The 17,077-nt window shown below is 40.5% G+C and overlaps 1 protein-coding gene across 2 annotated transcripts in view; it reads right to left on the reverse strand.

Moving 5' to 3' along the window:
- ARHGEF6 (Rac/Cdc42 guanine nucleotide exchange factor 6) overlaps nucleotides 1–17,077 on the reverse strand; it is a 164,139-nt gene that overhangs the window by 93,401 nt on the left and 53,661 nt on the right. For both annotated transcript variants that reach the window (XM_037157059.2, XM_037157058.2), the window contains exon 6: nucleotides 1,162–1,232. In XM_037157059.2, the coding sequence (XP_037012954.2) occupies nucleotides 1,162–1,232 (71 nt within the window). The remainder of the gene's footprint in view (nucleotides 1–1,161; nucleotides 1,233–17,077) is intronic.

Raw genomic sequence — 17,077 nt, forward strand, 5'->3', positions numbered from 1 at the left:
TGTGTGAGAAGGCACAATGTGTCTACCTATGCCTCCATCTTCATGAAAGTCCGACTTGCTGCACCTGGTCGAAATTCATTTTTTCAAACCAAGTGTATAGAGATGTTTCAAAACTGTTCATCCATGCACAAAATGAAAAGACCATGTTGTACAAATGCATATGGAACACTGGGTAAAAAGTGAAATTGTACTTCTGCAGGGCAGGGGAAGGGGTGATGCGACTAGCAGTCAAGGAAACTCAGAGGTTATCATGACTTGACCTTTTCATTAGTGAGTAGGACAAGTCAGGAAAGGAGACATGAAAGAAAGCAGAGGGCAGATTAAGGAAAAGGATATTATTTGTTTTTCAAACAGTATTGGCCTACTCACTATTGAGTATTGGCCTACTCAATACTCACTATTGAGTATTGCACATGCCCTATTTATAACTAATATATTTTGATATATCTGTGTTCAAGCCAGAGCCATTTAATTCCTCCCTCTGTACCAAAGGGCAGCCTTCCTTTTAGGTTCCCCTCAAGAACAAAGTTAGTAATATTTCAGAGAATATCATAATGAATTTATTTTTTCTAAAATAAAATCACAGTATGCCATCACTGAAAATGTAGTGGATTAAAGGAACTTTGGAACTTACCTTCTAAATATGTGGAAAGGCTATTCAGTGACAAATTTGTGACAAAGTTGGTGACCAAACTGCTAAATTTTCCCATTATGTCTGCAATTTCTCTTTCACTGCAATTTAATAAGCTTTGCTCGAAATCAGTGGTGTGAAACTCATTTTTACTGGGTGCCACATCAGCCTTGTGATTGCCTCCAAAAGGCTGAGTGTAATTTTAGGACTGTATAAATGTAACTACTCAACAGTTAAGTGAAAGCTCAGCACTGCTGCTAGGTAGAAACAAGGTGCCAGGCTGCATAAAACAGGGTGGAGGGTCAGATTCGGCTCGTGGGCCTTGTGTTTTCTACCTGTGGTCTAAATCTTTGTGCTATACTTGAATTTTTCAGTACAGTGGATATATATTGTTATGCAGCTGACATTAGGCACTTATAACACAACTGTATCTGGTCTTTCATTTGTGTCACCTCAACATATCAGTGGTTTGACAAGTGAAGTGGTTCCATATAGTCAAGAAAAATTTTGTTCATCATCTCATCACTCACCACGGAATAATAATTCTTGGTAAGTGGAATAGTTTCAAATCCTTTGACAGCCTTTGGGGAGAGAGGTCTCTCTGTGGAAAAAAGTTTAATTATATTAATATTATATAAGTCTAAGATGAACATTTTACAACATAGGCCAACTAACTTACTATTAGTATTTTCAAGTGGAAAAATCAATACAAATGTACATTTTTAAATAAGAAACTATAATTTTAATGAACTATACATGATCAAAGTTAGATCTTGTCCAGTCCTCTCAACTTCTGAGGGGAAGAATAAGCCCAGGAGTTAAAGTCTAGCTACTTAATGGTAGGGCTGGGACAAGAACTTCACTCCCAGTTTGCACTTGTTTCATTCAATTTATTCAAAGAAAATAAGTAAAGCCAATGTTAACCAAACAGATATTTGTAACTTGCAACTTACCAATATAATATAAATAATTGCAACCATTGATTATTAGGGCTATATACTGTGACAAAAACAAAATAATCATAATATTTAATACACTGAAAACTCTTCATTCTTTTACTCATCATTTAAAAAAATATTTATTTATTTTTAGAGAGAGGGGAAGGGAGGGAGAAAGAGAGGGAGAGAAACATCAATATGTGGTTGCCTTCCATGCCCCTTACTGGGAACCTGGCCTGCAACCCAGGCATGTGCTGTAGATGGGAAATTGAACAAGCAACCCTTTGGTTCACAGGCTGGCATTCAAGCCACTGAGCCACACCAGTCAGGGCTCATCATTTTAATATTAATACATTTTGCCATAAAATGATGCCTTTCTTTTATAAACACTGCCTTTCTTTTACAAAGTTAATTTTACCTATTACGTTCATGACCAGGAGACATCCTAATACATCTTTCTTTAAGAAAGGAAGCCAGGAGCTTCTGGTCAAGATGGCTATGTAGGCATACATGGGTCACCTCTTTGCACAACTATATCAAAATTACAAATATAAAACAACCATCACTCAGGAACACCAGAAATCGAATTGAATGGATGTCTGACAACTACAGAACTGAAGAAACCACATCCATCCAGATTGGTAGGAGGGGCACAGATATGGAATTGGCTGGCCCCACACCCACATGGATAAAAATTGGGGAGGAATATCTCAGAACTGAGGAGTCCCAGCCCCACACCAGGCTCCCCAGCCCAGGATTCCAGTGCCAGGAAGGTAAGTCCCCACAACTTCTGGCTGTGAAAACCAGCAGGGATTGAGTCAGTGGAGGAGGCTGATGGAGCCCTAAGCAGTTCCTCTTAAAGAACCCACACATGGACTCACCTACTCAGACTAGCTCCCTCTGAGCTCCAGCACTAGGGTAGCAGCCTGAAGGGCACAAGTGTTACACAGGGAGAGACTGAAGTATCTGGCATGAGGGCAAGCAGAGGCCATTGTCCCCTTGCTGAGCCCTCCCCACAAAGGGCTAGCAGGCTTGGTGCCATATCTGAGACTTCATCAACCTATCTAAATACTGTGTGACCCATCTTGAAGATCCATGGAGGCTCTACCCCACCCAAATTACAGGCCCACCCAAGCTGCTTTTCTGTAAGGATGGCTGGTGTTGGCTCCTAAGTCCTATTAAATAAGCAACAGCTGGCTTGAGTGAGCCCTAGTGGCAGCTAGATTAGAGTCACAGCTTGGCTTCACCTGGGAATCTCCAAGCCTGAAATAAGTAGCAGCCATCTCAGATTCCTTCGCATCTCAGGCAGGGTGCTCTGGGCAAAAAATAAGGTAGGGGCTGACGTTGGTCTGTGCCACTCAGGGAAACCCCAGGACCAATGCACCCAGTGAACAGCTACCGACCACACAGGACCACTGCCACCCTGCCCCTGTACAGCTGATCATCCCCAGAGGGCAGAGGTTGATGGTCAGTGCTCACAGCCAGTCCTCATACCCAACTGGCCTGGTTAAATCACTCTCATTGATCTGCCAACAGCAATCAAGGTTCACCTACAAGAGGAGGGTGTACTCAGCCCACACAAAGGGTAGACCTCGAGTATCCAGCTTCAGTGATAGGGGAGGCTGTGCCACTAGACCCTACAGGACACCTAGTACATTAGGCCACTCTACCACGACACAGAATCAAAGCAGTTCTACCTAATACATAGAAAAAAACACAGGGAGCCCGCCAAAAGAAGGACACAAAGAAACATGGCCCAAATGAAAGAACAGCTCAAAACTCCAGAAAAATAACTAAACAAAATGGAGATAAGCAATCTATCAGATGCAGAGTTCAAAACACTGTTTATAAAGATGCTCAAGGAACTTAGTGAGGACTTCAGCAGCATAAAAGAGACCCAGTTGGAAACAAAGGATACGCTAATTGAAATAAAGTACAATTTGCATGGAAACAACAATAGAGTAGATGAAGCCAAAAATCAAATGAATGATCTGAAATATAAGAAAGCAAAAAACAACCACACAGAACAAGAAGAAAAGAGGATCCAAAAAAAATGAGGGTAGTATAAATGGCCTCTGGGACAACTTTAATGGGTCCAACACTCACCTCACACAAACACATGGATTTTTCTTACTTTACCTACAGTTTTGTAATTCTCCTATTATAACATTATTTCAAGAATAATTTTCTATTTAACCTTGATTTCTAATTATCATTATTTCTAAAATGTTTCTTTTTTTTGGCATGTAATAGATTTTAAGACATTTTATTTGACCTTTATACAGCCCAGTCAGGAAGAAATTATCTAATTTTGTGAAGGAGGTCATTAAGGTTCAGAAAGGTGGTGTAAGTTGCCTAATGGTATAAATCTGGGAAATGGTAGAACCAAGATTGAAGTCCAGGTGTGTCTTGACAAAAGCCTGTGATTCTAACCAATATGATGTCCAGAAATAAAGCTACTGAAGGTCTCAATCAATGGATAATTGTTCCTACTAGAGTTCAGAGGGACCATCAGCTTGACCTGGGATGATGAGAGAAGACCTTTCTGGGCAGGGAATATATAATTTGGCCCTGGAAGGTGGCTAGAATTCAAACAGGCATAGAAGACACTTTCTAGTCAGGGAAGATTTGAGAAGCACAGCTATAGAAATAGCAATCCTCAAGGTAGGATTGTTCAGTAATGGAGAATTGTCCAGCTCTGCCTTGCTCAGCTGAGTGGAAACAAAGCAAAAAGGCAGCAATGTAGGCCAATTCAATCACTTCTCAGTGATGATAAGTGAGGTATGGCCAGTTTGGGGAAGGTTTATGCCATTTCGAGATCTACCTGGATGCCCTGCCCCACCCCCCCGCTGGTGTGGCTCAGTTGGTCATCCCACAAAACAAAAGCTTGCTGATTTGATTCTTGGTCAGGGCACATGAATGGGTTTCAGGTTCCATTCCCAGTTGTACTACTGATGGAAGGCAGTCAATCAATGTTTCTCTCTCACATCAATATTTCTCTCACTCTCTTCTCCCTCCATTCCCTCTCTCTAAAATCAAAAATAAAAATAAAACATCTCTCTGGACCCTAATGGTGCCTTCCACAAGGCTTGGGGGAAGAGAGCTTTGTGGACCACCCAGGGACCACACCAGAGGACCAGAGAGAGTACGTGCCTCTGGACACATGAAGACCACACCGGTAAACTTGGAGTGAGCATATGCCTCAGGAGACCTGCCCACATCTGTAAACCCACCCCTCAGGCTGCTGCAGCCAGCAAGAACAGAAAAACTGGTTTGGCCAGTTTGAAACAAGCAAGAGGTTACTGTGTGTGTGTGTGTGTTTGATATTTTTAAGTAGTTTTTTATTTTTGTTACTTTTATCTCTCAATTCCTTTTGCTTCTCTTTCTTTCTTTTTTATATTATTCCTTCTTTTTTTCCAATTTTATGTCTTCTACCTTTCTTACTCTGCTTTTCTTTTAAATACCCACAAAACAGACAAAAACCCCCGGAACTGTGAAAAGATCAGAGTTAGATCCAAAGAGGGGGCATCCCAACAGCTGAGTCACAGAGACAAATTTAACTTTGCTATTACAGAGAACCTGGAAGATATTGCATATTGGTATTATTATTTTTTCAATATTCTTACATCTTTTATTTGAATAATATTTTTCTATTGCTCTTCTTTCTGTTTAGTCTTCTTTGCTTGGTTGGTTATATTGTATTGTATGATAGGTTTCCCCAGTCCTCTCATTCAGTGTGTATGGCTAATTTACTGTCCTTCACTTCACTTGTGTTCCATTAGCACACTACTGAAGGACTGATACTCCCTATTCTTGGTATCTAGATCTCATAGATTCTGTTATATGATTGTTGCTCTAATATTACTGTAAATAATAGCTGTTCCATACTCTTGTAAATACTACACAACACCCCTCCCAGATCTCAGCCCACTTCATGGTTTGCTGAACTCTATTACTTTAGGGGTCAACTCTATTCTGTCAAACACTACACCTATTTACTTTCCTTTACTCTTACCCTACCTCAGAATCTGACCTCTCACACCATAACTGCTTTCTAGATATAACTCGCAATCCTTCCCTCCCTGTTGGAGGGAAGAGACAAGAGTCTTATCTTCTTTCTATCCTTTCTAAAAAGTGGCTAGTTGGGACTTCTGCCAAGATGGAGGCATAGGTGGAAGCACTGGCCCTTCTCGCACAACCAAGTTTAAAAACAACAAAGTTTTAGTAACAAAAACGCAGCCAAACCACAGAAAATTGAACTACACGGAAGTCTGACAACAACGAACCCTTCAGCCAAACTGGTAAGAGGGGCAGAGCCAGCAGCAGAGTGGGGTCGGGCAGGAAATATCCACCAGACCGACCTGGGCACATGACCCAGGTGCTCAGGCAGCAGTGGGCGGATCCCAGGTGTGGAGTAACAGTGGGATGACCCACTGAGGGCTGAGTACGGTCACACATTCGTGCGCAAATAAACCGGCAAAGCAGTGAGCAGTGAGACGGACAACGCAGGCCCCAGCCGCAGGAAGCAGCCAGAGGGGACCACTAGTGTCCCTTTCTGACCCTGCCCCCACATACAGTGTCACAAACCAGCTACCTGGGTGGCCCCACCCTGGTGAATGACTAAGGCTCCACTCCTCATATGTAACAGGTGCAAACAGAGCAAAACATGGCTCAAGAACAACTCACAGCCCCTGAGCTGATAAATCTAAGAGAGGAAGAAATAGCCAAACTTTCAGATGCACAGTTCAAAACACTGGTAATCAGGATGCTCACAGAACTGGTTGATTTTAGTCACAAATTAGAGGAACAAATAAAGGCTAAACTAATTGAAATGAAGGGAAATACATAGGGAACCAATAGTAATGGAAAGGAAACTGGGACTCAAATCAAGGGAGTGGACCAGAAGGAAGAAAAACATGACCAAACAGAAAAATATGAAGAAACAAAAATTCAAAAACATGAGGAGAGGCTTAGGAACCTCCAGGACATCTTTAAATGTTCCAACATCCGAATTATAGGGGTACCAGAAGGGGGAAAGGCACAGCCACCAGTGGAAAACTTATTTGAACAAATAATAAAGAAGAACTTCCCCAATCTGGCAAAGAAAATAGACTTCCAGGATATCCAGGAAGCTCAGAGAGTCCCAAAGAAGTTGGACTCAAGAAGGAACACACTAAGGCACATCATAATTATATTAGCCAAGATTAAAATGAAGGAGAGAATCCTAGAAGCAGCAAGAGACAAGGGGACAGTCACCTACAAAGGAGTTCCCATCAGACTGTCAGTGTATTTCTCAAAAGAGACATTACAGGCAAGAAGGGGCTGGAAAGAAGTATTCCAAGTCATGAAATCCAAAGACCTACAACCAAGATTGATCTATCCAGCAAAGCTTTCATTTAGAATGGAAGAGCAGATAAAGTGCTTCTCAGATAAGATCAAATTCAAGGAATTCATCATCACCAAGCCCTTACTATATGAAATGTTAAAGGGACTTACCTAAGAAAAAGAAGATAAAAAAGATGAGCAGTGAAAGGACAGCAAACTCACAGTTATTAACAACCACACCTAAAACAAAAGCAAACTAAGGGGACAATTAGACCAGGAGCAGAACCATAGAAATGATGATCACATGGAGGGTTAGCAACAGGGGAGTGAGAAAAAGAAGAGGGGAGAAGGTACAGAAAATGAGTAGCATAGACGGTATGTAGAAAATAGATGGGGGGAGGGCCAGAATAGTATGGGAAATATAGAATCTAAAGAACTTGAGACACATGGTCATAAACTAAAGGGGGGAAATGGTGGGGGGTGGGGTATGCAGGGTGGAGGGGAATGAAGAGGGGAAATAGAACAACTGTAATGGCATAATTAATAAAATATATTTTAAAAAAAGAAAAAAAAGTGGCTAGTTGGGTGGAATATAACAGTTAACAATATACATAGCCAAAGGGTCTCCTATCTCTTCCCTACCAGCTGCTACTGTAAATAGCATAGAATACTCTCTTGCTGTCTTAAACCATTTTGCCTTACCCCTCCAACTGATCACAAAAAAGAGTAGGTGGAAGTAGAGAACACCAGGATACCTGAAGGAGACTGCAGCACTGAATCTCACAGGTATTCTACCACAGTTCACACCATAAAACCAGGAAATCAGAACAGATCAATTTAAGAAGCTGAGGCTAAAAAGAAGAGTCTCACAAACTGGAAAGACCAAGAAAAAATCCCGAAATGAAAGGAAAATAGGAAGCCTCAGAAAGAATGCTAAATGAAATAGAGACAACTCAACTATCAGATATTGAGTTTAAAGCAATGGTTATCAGGAACCTCCATGAGCTCACAGCGAATTATCAGAAACTTCAGGGAAACTACAATGAACTCGCTGCAAACTATATCAACATGAAAAAGGAAATAGAAACTATCAACAAGGGCCAAGAGGAAATGAAGAATAATATATCTGAACTGAAGAAAACAGAAGGAGGAATCAAAAGGAGGATAGATGAAGCAGAAGATCGGATCACTAAGCTAGAGGACAAACTAGAAAAAAATCACCTAGAAAGAGCAAGAAAAAGAAAAGAGACTCACAAAGCATGAAGAAGGATTAAGAGAAATGCAAGACAATGTGAAATGTAATAGTATCGAATAATAGGGATAGTGGAAGAAGAAGAAGGAGATCAAGAGATAGAAAACCTATTTGAAAAAGTAATGATGAAAACTTCCCCAACTTTTTTTTTGGGGGGGTTCTTAATGAAATCAGAAAATTTATTTAATTATTTTTCAAGTACAGTTTCCTGCCTTTTACTCCCATCCCAGCCCACCCTCCCATGGTCCCCACCTACCTCCCATTTCAACCCCCCTTAGCTACTGTCCATGTGTCCTTTATACTAGTTCCTCTAAACCCCTCCCCTTTTCTCCTGAAATTCCCTTCCGTCTCCCCTCTGGTTGTTGTCCCCCTGTTCTCTATTTCAGTGTCTTTGTTTTTATTTTGCTTCCTTGTTTATTTTGTTATTTAGCTTCCTGTTAAAGGTGAGATCACATGGTATTTGTCTTTCAACACCTGGCTTATTTCACTCAGCATAATGCTTTCCAGCTCCATCCATACTGTGGCAAAGGGTAGGAGCTGCTTCTTTCTTTTTGCTGCATGGAATTCCATTGTGTATATGTACCATAGTTTTTTAATCCATTCATCTACTGATGGGCACCTAGGTTGCTTCCGGCTCTTGGCTATTGTAAATTGTGCTGTTTTGAACATTGGGGTGCATAGGTTCTTTTCGATTGGTGTCTTAGGGTTCTCAGGATATAATCCCAGCAGTGGAATTGCTGTGTCAAAAGGCAGGTCGATTTTTATTTTTCTGAGAAAATTCCATACTGTATTCCATAATGGTTGTACCAGACTGCAATCCCACCAACAGTTAACTAGGGTCCCCTTTCCCCACAACCTCTCAAACATTTGTTGTTTGTTGCTTTGTTTATTACAGCCAATCTGACCAGTGTAAAGTGGTATCTCATTGTGGTTTTAATTTGCATCTCTCTGATAGCTAGCAATATTGAGCATCTTTTCATGTGTCTCTGGATCCTCTGTATGTTCTCCTTGGAGAAGTGTCTGTTCAAGTCCTTTTCCCAGTTTTTAATTGGGTTAGTTGTCTTCTTAGAGTGAAGTCATGTGGAAAACTTCCCTAATATGATGAGAGAAAAAGTCACACAAATACAGGAAACACAGAGAGTCCCAATCAAGAGGAACCCAAAGGAGCCCACTTCAAGACACATCGTCATTAAAATGACAAAATTCCAAGACAAAGACAGAATCTTTAAGGCAGCAAGGGAGGAAAAGAAAATAACATACAAGGGAGCCCCAATAAGGTTAGCAGCTGACTTCTCAATGGAAATGCTCCAAGCCAGAAGAGAATGGCAAGAAATATTCCAAGTAATGAGAACCAGAGGCTTACAACCAAGGCTACTTTACCCAGCAAGGCTCTCAATCAAGATAGAAGGCCAAATAAAGAGCTTCTAAGACAAAAGAAGTCTAAAAGAATACACTTCCACCAAACCAGCTCTGCAAGACATACTAAAGGGACTGCTTTAAAGAAAGGAAGGAAAAGAAAGAGAGAGGAACACAGGTAAGAAAATGACAATGAATAAGTTCCTATAAATAGTAACCTTAAAGGTAAGGATGCTGGGAAGATGGCGAAGGAGTAAGACGGAGCTGATGCTAGCTCCTGTACTCATGGGTGAAAATCCTGGCAGATCTATAGAAAAACAGAACAATAAACCATCGGTTACCCAGCATTTATGAAATTAAAAGACCAGAGATTGTGACTGACGCTGAAACGCCAGACAGCGGCAGAGTCAGCTACTGGAGCTGGGACACACGTGGCCCTGTGCTGCTGCCAGAGCAACAGGCCTGGGAGCCGGGGAGTCAGGTACGGGAGCCGGACACTCCAAGCCCCTGTGACGGTCCTGGGCGACAGAGGAGTCAGGAACCGGAGCGGGGACATTCTCGGCCCCTGTGCCGATGCCATAGCTACCAGCCTGGGCAACAGAAGAGTCAGTTGCAGGAGCTGGGACACCGGAGACCCGTGTGATGCCGCCATAGAGACGGGCCTGGGCACCAGGGAGCCAGCTACTGGAGCAGGGATATTCTCTGCCCCTGTGCCGCTGCCATAGCAACAGGACTGGACGCTGGGGAGTCAGGTATGGGAGCCAGGACACTCCAAACCCCTGTGATGGCCCTGGGCGGCACAGGAGCCAGCTACGGGATCCGGGACATTCTCAGCCCCTGTGCCCCTGCCATAGCGATGGGACTGGACACCGGTGAGTCAGGTATGGGAGCCGGGACACTCCAACCCCCCGTGATGGTCCTGGGAGGCAGAGGAGTCAGCTACGCAGCTGAGACATTCTCAGCCCCTGTGCTGCTTGCATAGCAATGGGACTAGACGCCGGGGAGTCAGGTACGGGACCCGGGACACTTCAAACCCCTGTGACGGCCCTGGGTGGCAGAGGAGCCAGCAACGGGAGCCGGGACATTTCCAGCCCCGGTGCCACTGCCTGTTTGAAACACAGACTGTTTGAGAAAATTCAAAATGATGGAAGACTTCCAAACCCTATTTATGAAGCCAACATCATCCTAATCTCAAAACCAGATAAAGACACAACAAAGAAAGAAACTTCAGACCAATGTCACTGATGAACGTAGACGTGAAAATGCTCAACAAAATGTTGACAAACTGCATCTAACAATACATTAAACACATCATACACCATGACCAAGTGGGATTCATTCCAGGGATGCAAGGATGGTTCAACATTCGCAAATCAGTAAATGTAATACACCAGCAAAGTGGGAATAGAGGGAACATTCCATAACATAATAAAGGCCATATGTGAAAGACCTACAGCCAATATCATACTCAATGGCCAAAAACTAAAATCTTTTCCACTATGATCAGAACAAGACAAGGTTGTCCACTTCCACCACTTCTGTTCAATATAGTATTGGAAGTCCTAGCCACAGCAATCAGACAAGAAAAGGAAATAAAAGGCATCCAAATAGGAAAGGAGGAAACAAAACTGTCACTGTTTGCAGATGACATGATAGTGTACATGGAAAATCCTATAGAGTCTACCCAAAAACTGCTCAAACTAATTAATAAATTTGGCAAAACAGCGGGTTACAAAGTCAATATCCAGAAATTAAAGGCATTTTTGTATACCAGCAATGAATCAGCAGAAGCAGAAATCAAGGAAAAAATCCCATTCGATATAGCAAAAAGAAAAATAAAATATCTGGGAATAAACCTAACTAAATAGGTAAAAGACATGTGTGCAGAAAACTACACAGCCCTGAAGAAAGAAATCAAGGAAGACACAAACAAATGGAAACCTATACCCTGTTCATGGATTGAAAGAATAAACATCATCAAAATGTCCATAATACCCAAAGCAATTACAGATTCCATGCAATACCTATTAAAGTACCAATGGAATATTTCACAGACATATAGCAAACACTTCAAAAATTTATATGGAACCATAAACCACCCCAAATAGATGCTGCAATTCTGAGAAAGAACAAAGAGGAATCACAATATCTGATACCAAACTGTATTACAAGGCCTCTGTAATCAAAACAGCCTGGTACTGGCATAAAAACAGGCACATAGACCAATGGAACAGAACAGAGAACCCAGAAATCAACCCAATTCTCTACAATCAATTAATATTTGACAAAGGGGGCAGTAACACAAAATGGAGTAAGATAGCCTCTTCAACAAATGGTGTTGGGAGAACTGGACAGCTACGTGCAAAAAAATGAAACTTGGGCACCAATTTACACCATATACCAAAATAAATTCAAGGTGGATAAAAGACTTAAATATGCTGAGTGAAATAGGCCAGGTGTTGAAAGACAAATACCATATGATCTCACCTTTAACAGGAAGCTAAACAACAAAACAAACAAGGAGGCAGAGAAAAAAAAAAACAAAGACACTGAAATAGAGAACAAGGGGACAGTGACCAGAGGGGAGAGGGAAGGGAATTTAAAGGGAAAAAAGGGGGAGGGATTTAGAGGAACAAATAGGAAGGACACAGGGATGAGAACTAAGGGGGGTGGAAATGGGAGGGAGGTGGGGAGCATGGGACGGGGAATGATGGGATGGGAGAAATAGACAAAAAACTGTACTTGAAAAATAACTTAATAAAATTTTAAAAATAAATAAAAATTTTAAAAAAAGAAATGTTGCTCTGTATCACTAGCTATCAGAGAGATGGAAATTAAAACCACAATGAGATACCACTTTACACTGGTCAGGATGGCTATTGTAAACAAAGCAACCAACAACAAATGTTGGAGAGGTTGTGTGGAAAAGAGGTCCTTAGTTCACTGTTGGTGGGATTGCAGACTGATACAACCATATGGAAAACAGTATGGAATTTTCTATGAAAACTAAAAATGGACCTGCCTTTTGACCCAGCAATTCCACTGCTAGGATTATATCCTAAGAACCCTGAAACACCAATCCAAAAGAACCTATGCACCACAATGTTCATAGCAGCACAACTTACAATAGACAAGTGCTGGAAGCAACTTAGGTGCCCATCAGTAAATGAATGGGTCAAAACTATGGTACATATAAACAATGGAATTCTATGCAGCAGAAAGAAAGAAGGAGCTCCTACCCTTTGCAACAGCATGGATGGAACTGGAAAGCATTATGCTAAGTGAAATAGGCCAGGTGTTAAAAGACAAATACCATATGATCTCACCTTTAACAGGAAGATAAACAACAAAACAAACAAGCAAGCAAAATAAAAACAACGACACTGAAACAGAGAACAGGGGGACAACAACCAGAGGGGAGAGGGGAGGGAATTTCAGGGGGAAAAGGGGAAGGATTTACAGGAACTAGTATAAAGGACACATGGACAACAGCTAAGGGGGGTGGAAATGGGAGGGAGGTGGGGAGCACGGGAGGGGGTGGGCTGGGATGGGAGTAAAAGGCAGGAAACTGTACTTGACAATAATTAAATAAAAATAATAATAAAAAATACATTCATGTTGAAAAAAATAGATGGGTGGGTAAAATAACTCTGAGACATTACACAATGGAATACTACTTGGCCATAAAAAAGAAGAAAGTTTTGCCCTTTGCAACAGTATAGATGGACCTGGAGAATATTATGCTAAGTGAAATAAGCCAATCAGAGAAAGACAAATACTATATGATTTCAGTCATATGTGGAATCTAATGAACAAACTAACAAGAAAAATTGGAACAGACTCATAGATGGAGAACAGGCTGACAGCTAGTGGTGGGGGGAAAGTGAGGGGGTAGAGGGATTGAGCAAAAAGAAAAAAGGATTAATCGACATAGACAATAGTGTGGTGACTGCTGGAGTGTAGGAAGTATAAGGGAACTAAATGGTAATGTGAAAATAAAGATTAAATTTAGAAAAACAAATATAATTCAGCAAAATTTTAAAAGACTTGTATACTATGTAATTCATACCAATTTTAGGGATCAAAACTTGGTTAAATATTAAAAAATCAATTAGTGTAACCCACAATAATAGTCTAAACAGAAAAAATCATCTGATAATAGCACACAACAAATCTGAACATCCATTCAAGAAAAACAACTTCCAGAAAAAAATAGAAATGAAGAGCAACTTCTGCAACTTAATAAACAGCATCTATGAAAATCTAAAGCTAGCATCTTACATAATGGTTAAACACTAAATGCTGAATGATTTCCCCCCTAAAATCAGAAATAAGACAAGGATATCTATTCTTACTACTGTTTTTTTTTAAGATTTATTTTTCAATTGTTTGGCATACTATATTATATTAGTTTCAGGTGATTATAAATTCATATCGATTACCAAGTAACCACCCTGATAAGTCTGGTACCCATCTCACCACTCTTATTCAGCAAAGAGCTGGAAGTTTTAGCTCTTCTGGCAGGCTTGGTGTAGGATGGGTGTTGAAAACAAAAAGAGTAGAAGCAGGACAGATTTGGAGGGACAAACTTGGAAAGTCGAAAAAAATGTAGCCCTTATAAATGACTGGCCCCACTGGGGGGAGAAATTGAGTGGTTACAAAGAGAAAAACACCAGCACTATGCCTTAGTGGGAGTTTCTTACCTCTGATTTCTCTTTGTCTCCCACCCCCACCCCTACTACTTCTTACTCCTGCCATGTGCTGTTCTCTCTGAAACCCACACTCAGCAACAAGTGGAGAAGAAGTAAAGGTGTGGTGGTTCAGAGGATACAAGTTCAGTCCCTGGGAGTGGTTTAAAATGACCTAACCAGAACTATCATAAATGCATAAATATTTTAGGTGGTGTTTCTAAGGCAATGAAAAGATTGATCAATTCAATTCATGACTGAAAAAAACATCAGTCAATGTAATGTAGAATTCAAATGGGTAATTTGGCACAATATATCCCAAACAACAACAGTGTCACTCTAATATATAAGAAGCTCTTCCAATCCTGAACTAAAGATCCCTTTCCGATTAACTTTTGATTCTTTCCCTTCCCTTGCTGATGTACAAACTCCTAGTGCCTGTTGGTGGTGATAATACAAAAAGAAATCTAGTGACAATTGGTTTCTCTGGATATGAAACATCTTTGTGATATACCTAGGGGATTAAAACAGGAAGTCTAAATATAAAGCTCAAACCTAGTTTTGGTATATAATCAGTAGAGTTATTTTTTAATCTTCCTTAATACAAATTTAATTAGTCATCTACTTAATCCCCTCATTTGATATCTATTTACTTGCTAATACGTTTTAGAAGAAGGATTTCATGAGCCCTTAATTGAATCAGTTGCAGAAAACAGAATTTGCTTAGAATGTCTACTCTGATCATATTTACCTCAACATTTTCTTGGCATAGAAAAAAATCCTTAGCTTTTCTTGGTAACGAAGACAAAATTTTTAAAAGAAATATAATTTACTATGTTATTGATGTACTGGCAGAAATTATTTTGATGCATAAGTAACGTATTAACTTATATGTTACAACTGATGTTAAGAAAAGGACTAGAAATTGTATAAATGGCTAATTTTCTTATTTCTAATATATCTGACTCAAGTGAAATAAAGGAACAAAGGCCTGTAATATACCCTCTTTAGTTCATATAATGACTAAGTTATTCATACATGCACTTTTCATGAAATAAAATCTTTGATAACAAATATTTTTGCTCAAAAATGAGTTTTATTTTCCTCATGTAACAACAAAACAGATGGTAGGACAGTAGGACTGGTAACAATGGATTCATAATGTCACCAGTATCCGGGTTCCATCATCCTTGGTGAAAGGCTTTTATCACCATGGTCACAAAAGTCTATTCTACCTTCAGCCTCAAACTCATGTCGAAAGAAGAGAGAATGTGTGTGTGTCTGTGTGTGTTGAACTCAAATATTCTATAATATATTTTAACTTTCTATAGTATTACATTGGTGGTCTTATAAATCCTCTGATATTAGCCTCTTCCTGATGAAAGAAGGAAGAAGCTTTTCCCAGGGCTTCAGCTATAATTGACTCTAGACAAAATCTGAAACTCAAAATGCTATTCCCCAAGGGCAAATTTACCAGGGCAGGGAGTGTTCTCGTCACCAACAGGCTCCAGGAAAAAAAAAACAACTATGCACAGCACTCACATGACACAGTAGTCTGCAGGGTGAGGCTTGTACTGGACTGGGATTGCTTTGTTTTGGCCTTAAGACAATATAAAAAATGTGTATTGTCAGTTTGAATGGTACCCTGGCTATCATGAATGATTTTTGTCAGGTTTACTGACTATTCAAGTGAATTCAGTGTTACACATTTACACCAATAGTAAGCAGACATAGATCCCAGAAGTTTCTTAGTTCCATGCCTGATTCAATTTCATAAATGACTCAAGAGGTTGTATGGCAGTGGGATTTAAAACTTTAAATTGAAAGTTTCATTTCAATGAGATGTGCATTTAATCTGTGAATCATTTTTTAAAGGTTTTTATTTAATTTTTTAGACAGAGGGGAAATGAGGGAGAAAGAGAAGGAGAGAAATATCAATGTACAGTTGCCTCTCATGAACCTCCAACTGAGGACTTGGCTTGCAACCCAGGCATGTGCCCTGACTGGGAATCGAACCACCGACCCTTTGGTTTGCAGGCTGGCATTCAATCCACTGAGACACACCAGCCAGGACAAATCTACGAATTATTTTTTTAAAACTCCTTAGAGACAAATCTTCTTCCCCAAGCTTATACATCAGTATGAAGTTCATTGTAAGAAATAAAAATTGATTGGTATTTTCTAGATCAAACATAAAACAGCACAGCATTGCATTTAAAAATGTTCCTCAGCAGCATTGTAGACAGGTTTTGGCCTATTCACTATTTTGTGAAGGCAGCAAGAGTTGGGATGGGAAGGAATTCAAGCCAACAAAAACTTAACATCAATTTTCCCAACAAGACATTTTCATTACCTCAAGTTTATCTCTCCCATTGTCCCCCAAGCTCACTCTGCTCAGTTCTACTGCAGATCCTTTGTGGGTTTTTTCTCCCTGGTCAATCACTGACTTAGATTGTCCCCCACTCTCTTCTTGGTTTACCCACAGCCTACATGACTCTGATGGTTCAACTCAAGCCCTACCTCCTCCATGAAGCCTTCCCCAACCTCTCCAGCCACAGTGCATTCTTTGTCCACTGATGATCTGCTATATATTTTATATTCATCATGTACCACTTTATACTGTCAGTCGTCAGTTTCATCTCCAGCTTGTCTCTCTCTCCCATGCTCTAAATTCATACTGCTAATTACCTGTTGAAAATCTTCAGGACTATTACTTGCTAGCACCTTCACTCATCATGCCCCAAACACACTTCATCATCTTCAGTGGCAACCACCCACCCAGGCAACACATATACACTCATGCACACACACCCCTCCTATTTTCCCTATCTTCCCAATCTTGTCTGTTAATGGAGGTCAGCAAGAAGCAAATATTTCCAATGTCTAA

The sequence above is a fragment of the Artibeus jamaicensis genome, unplaced genomic scaffold, assembly GCF_021234435.1.
Source record: "Artibeus jamaicensis isolate MK-2021 breed Jamaican fruit bat unplaced genomic scaffold, CSHL_Jam_final contig_240, whole genome shotgun sequence".
NCBI classification, from domain to species: Eukaryota; Metazoa; Chordata; class Mammalia; order Chiroptera; family Phyllostomidae; genus Artibeus; species Artibeus jamaicensis.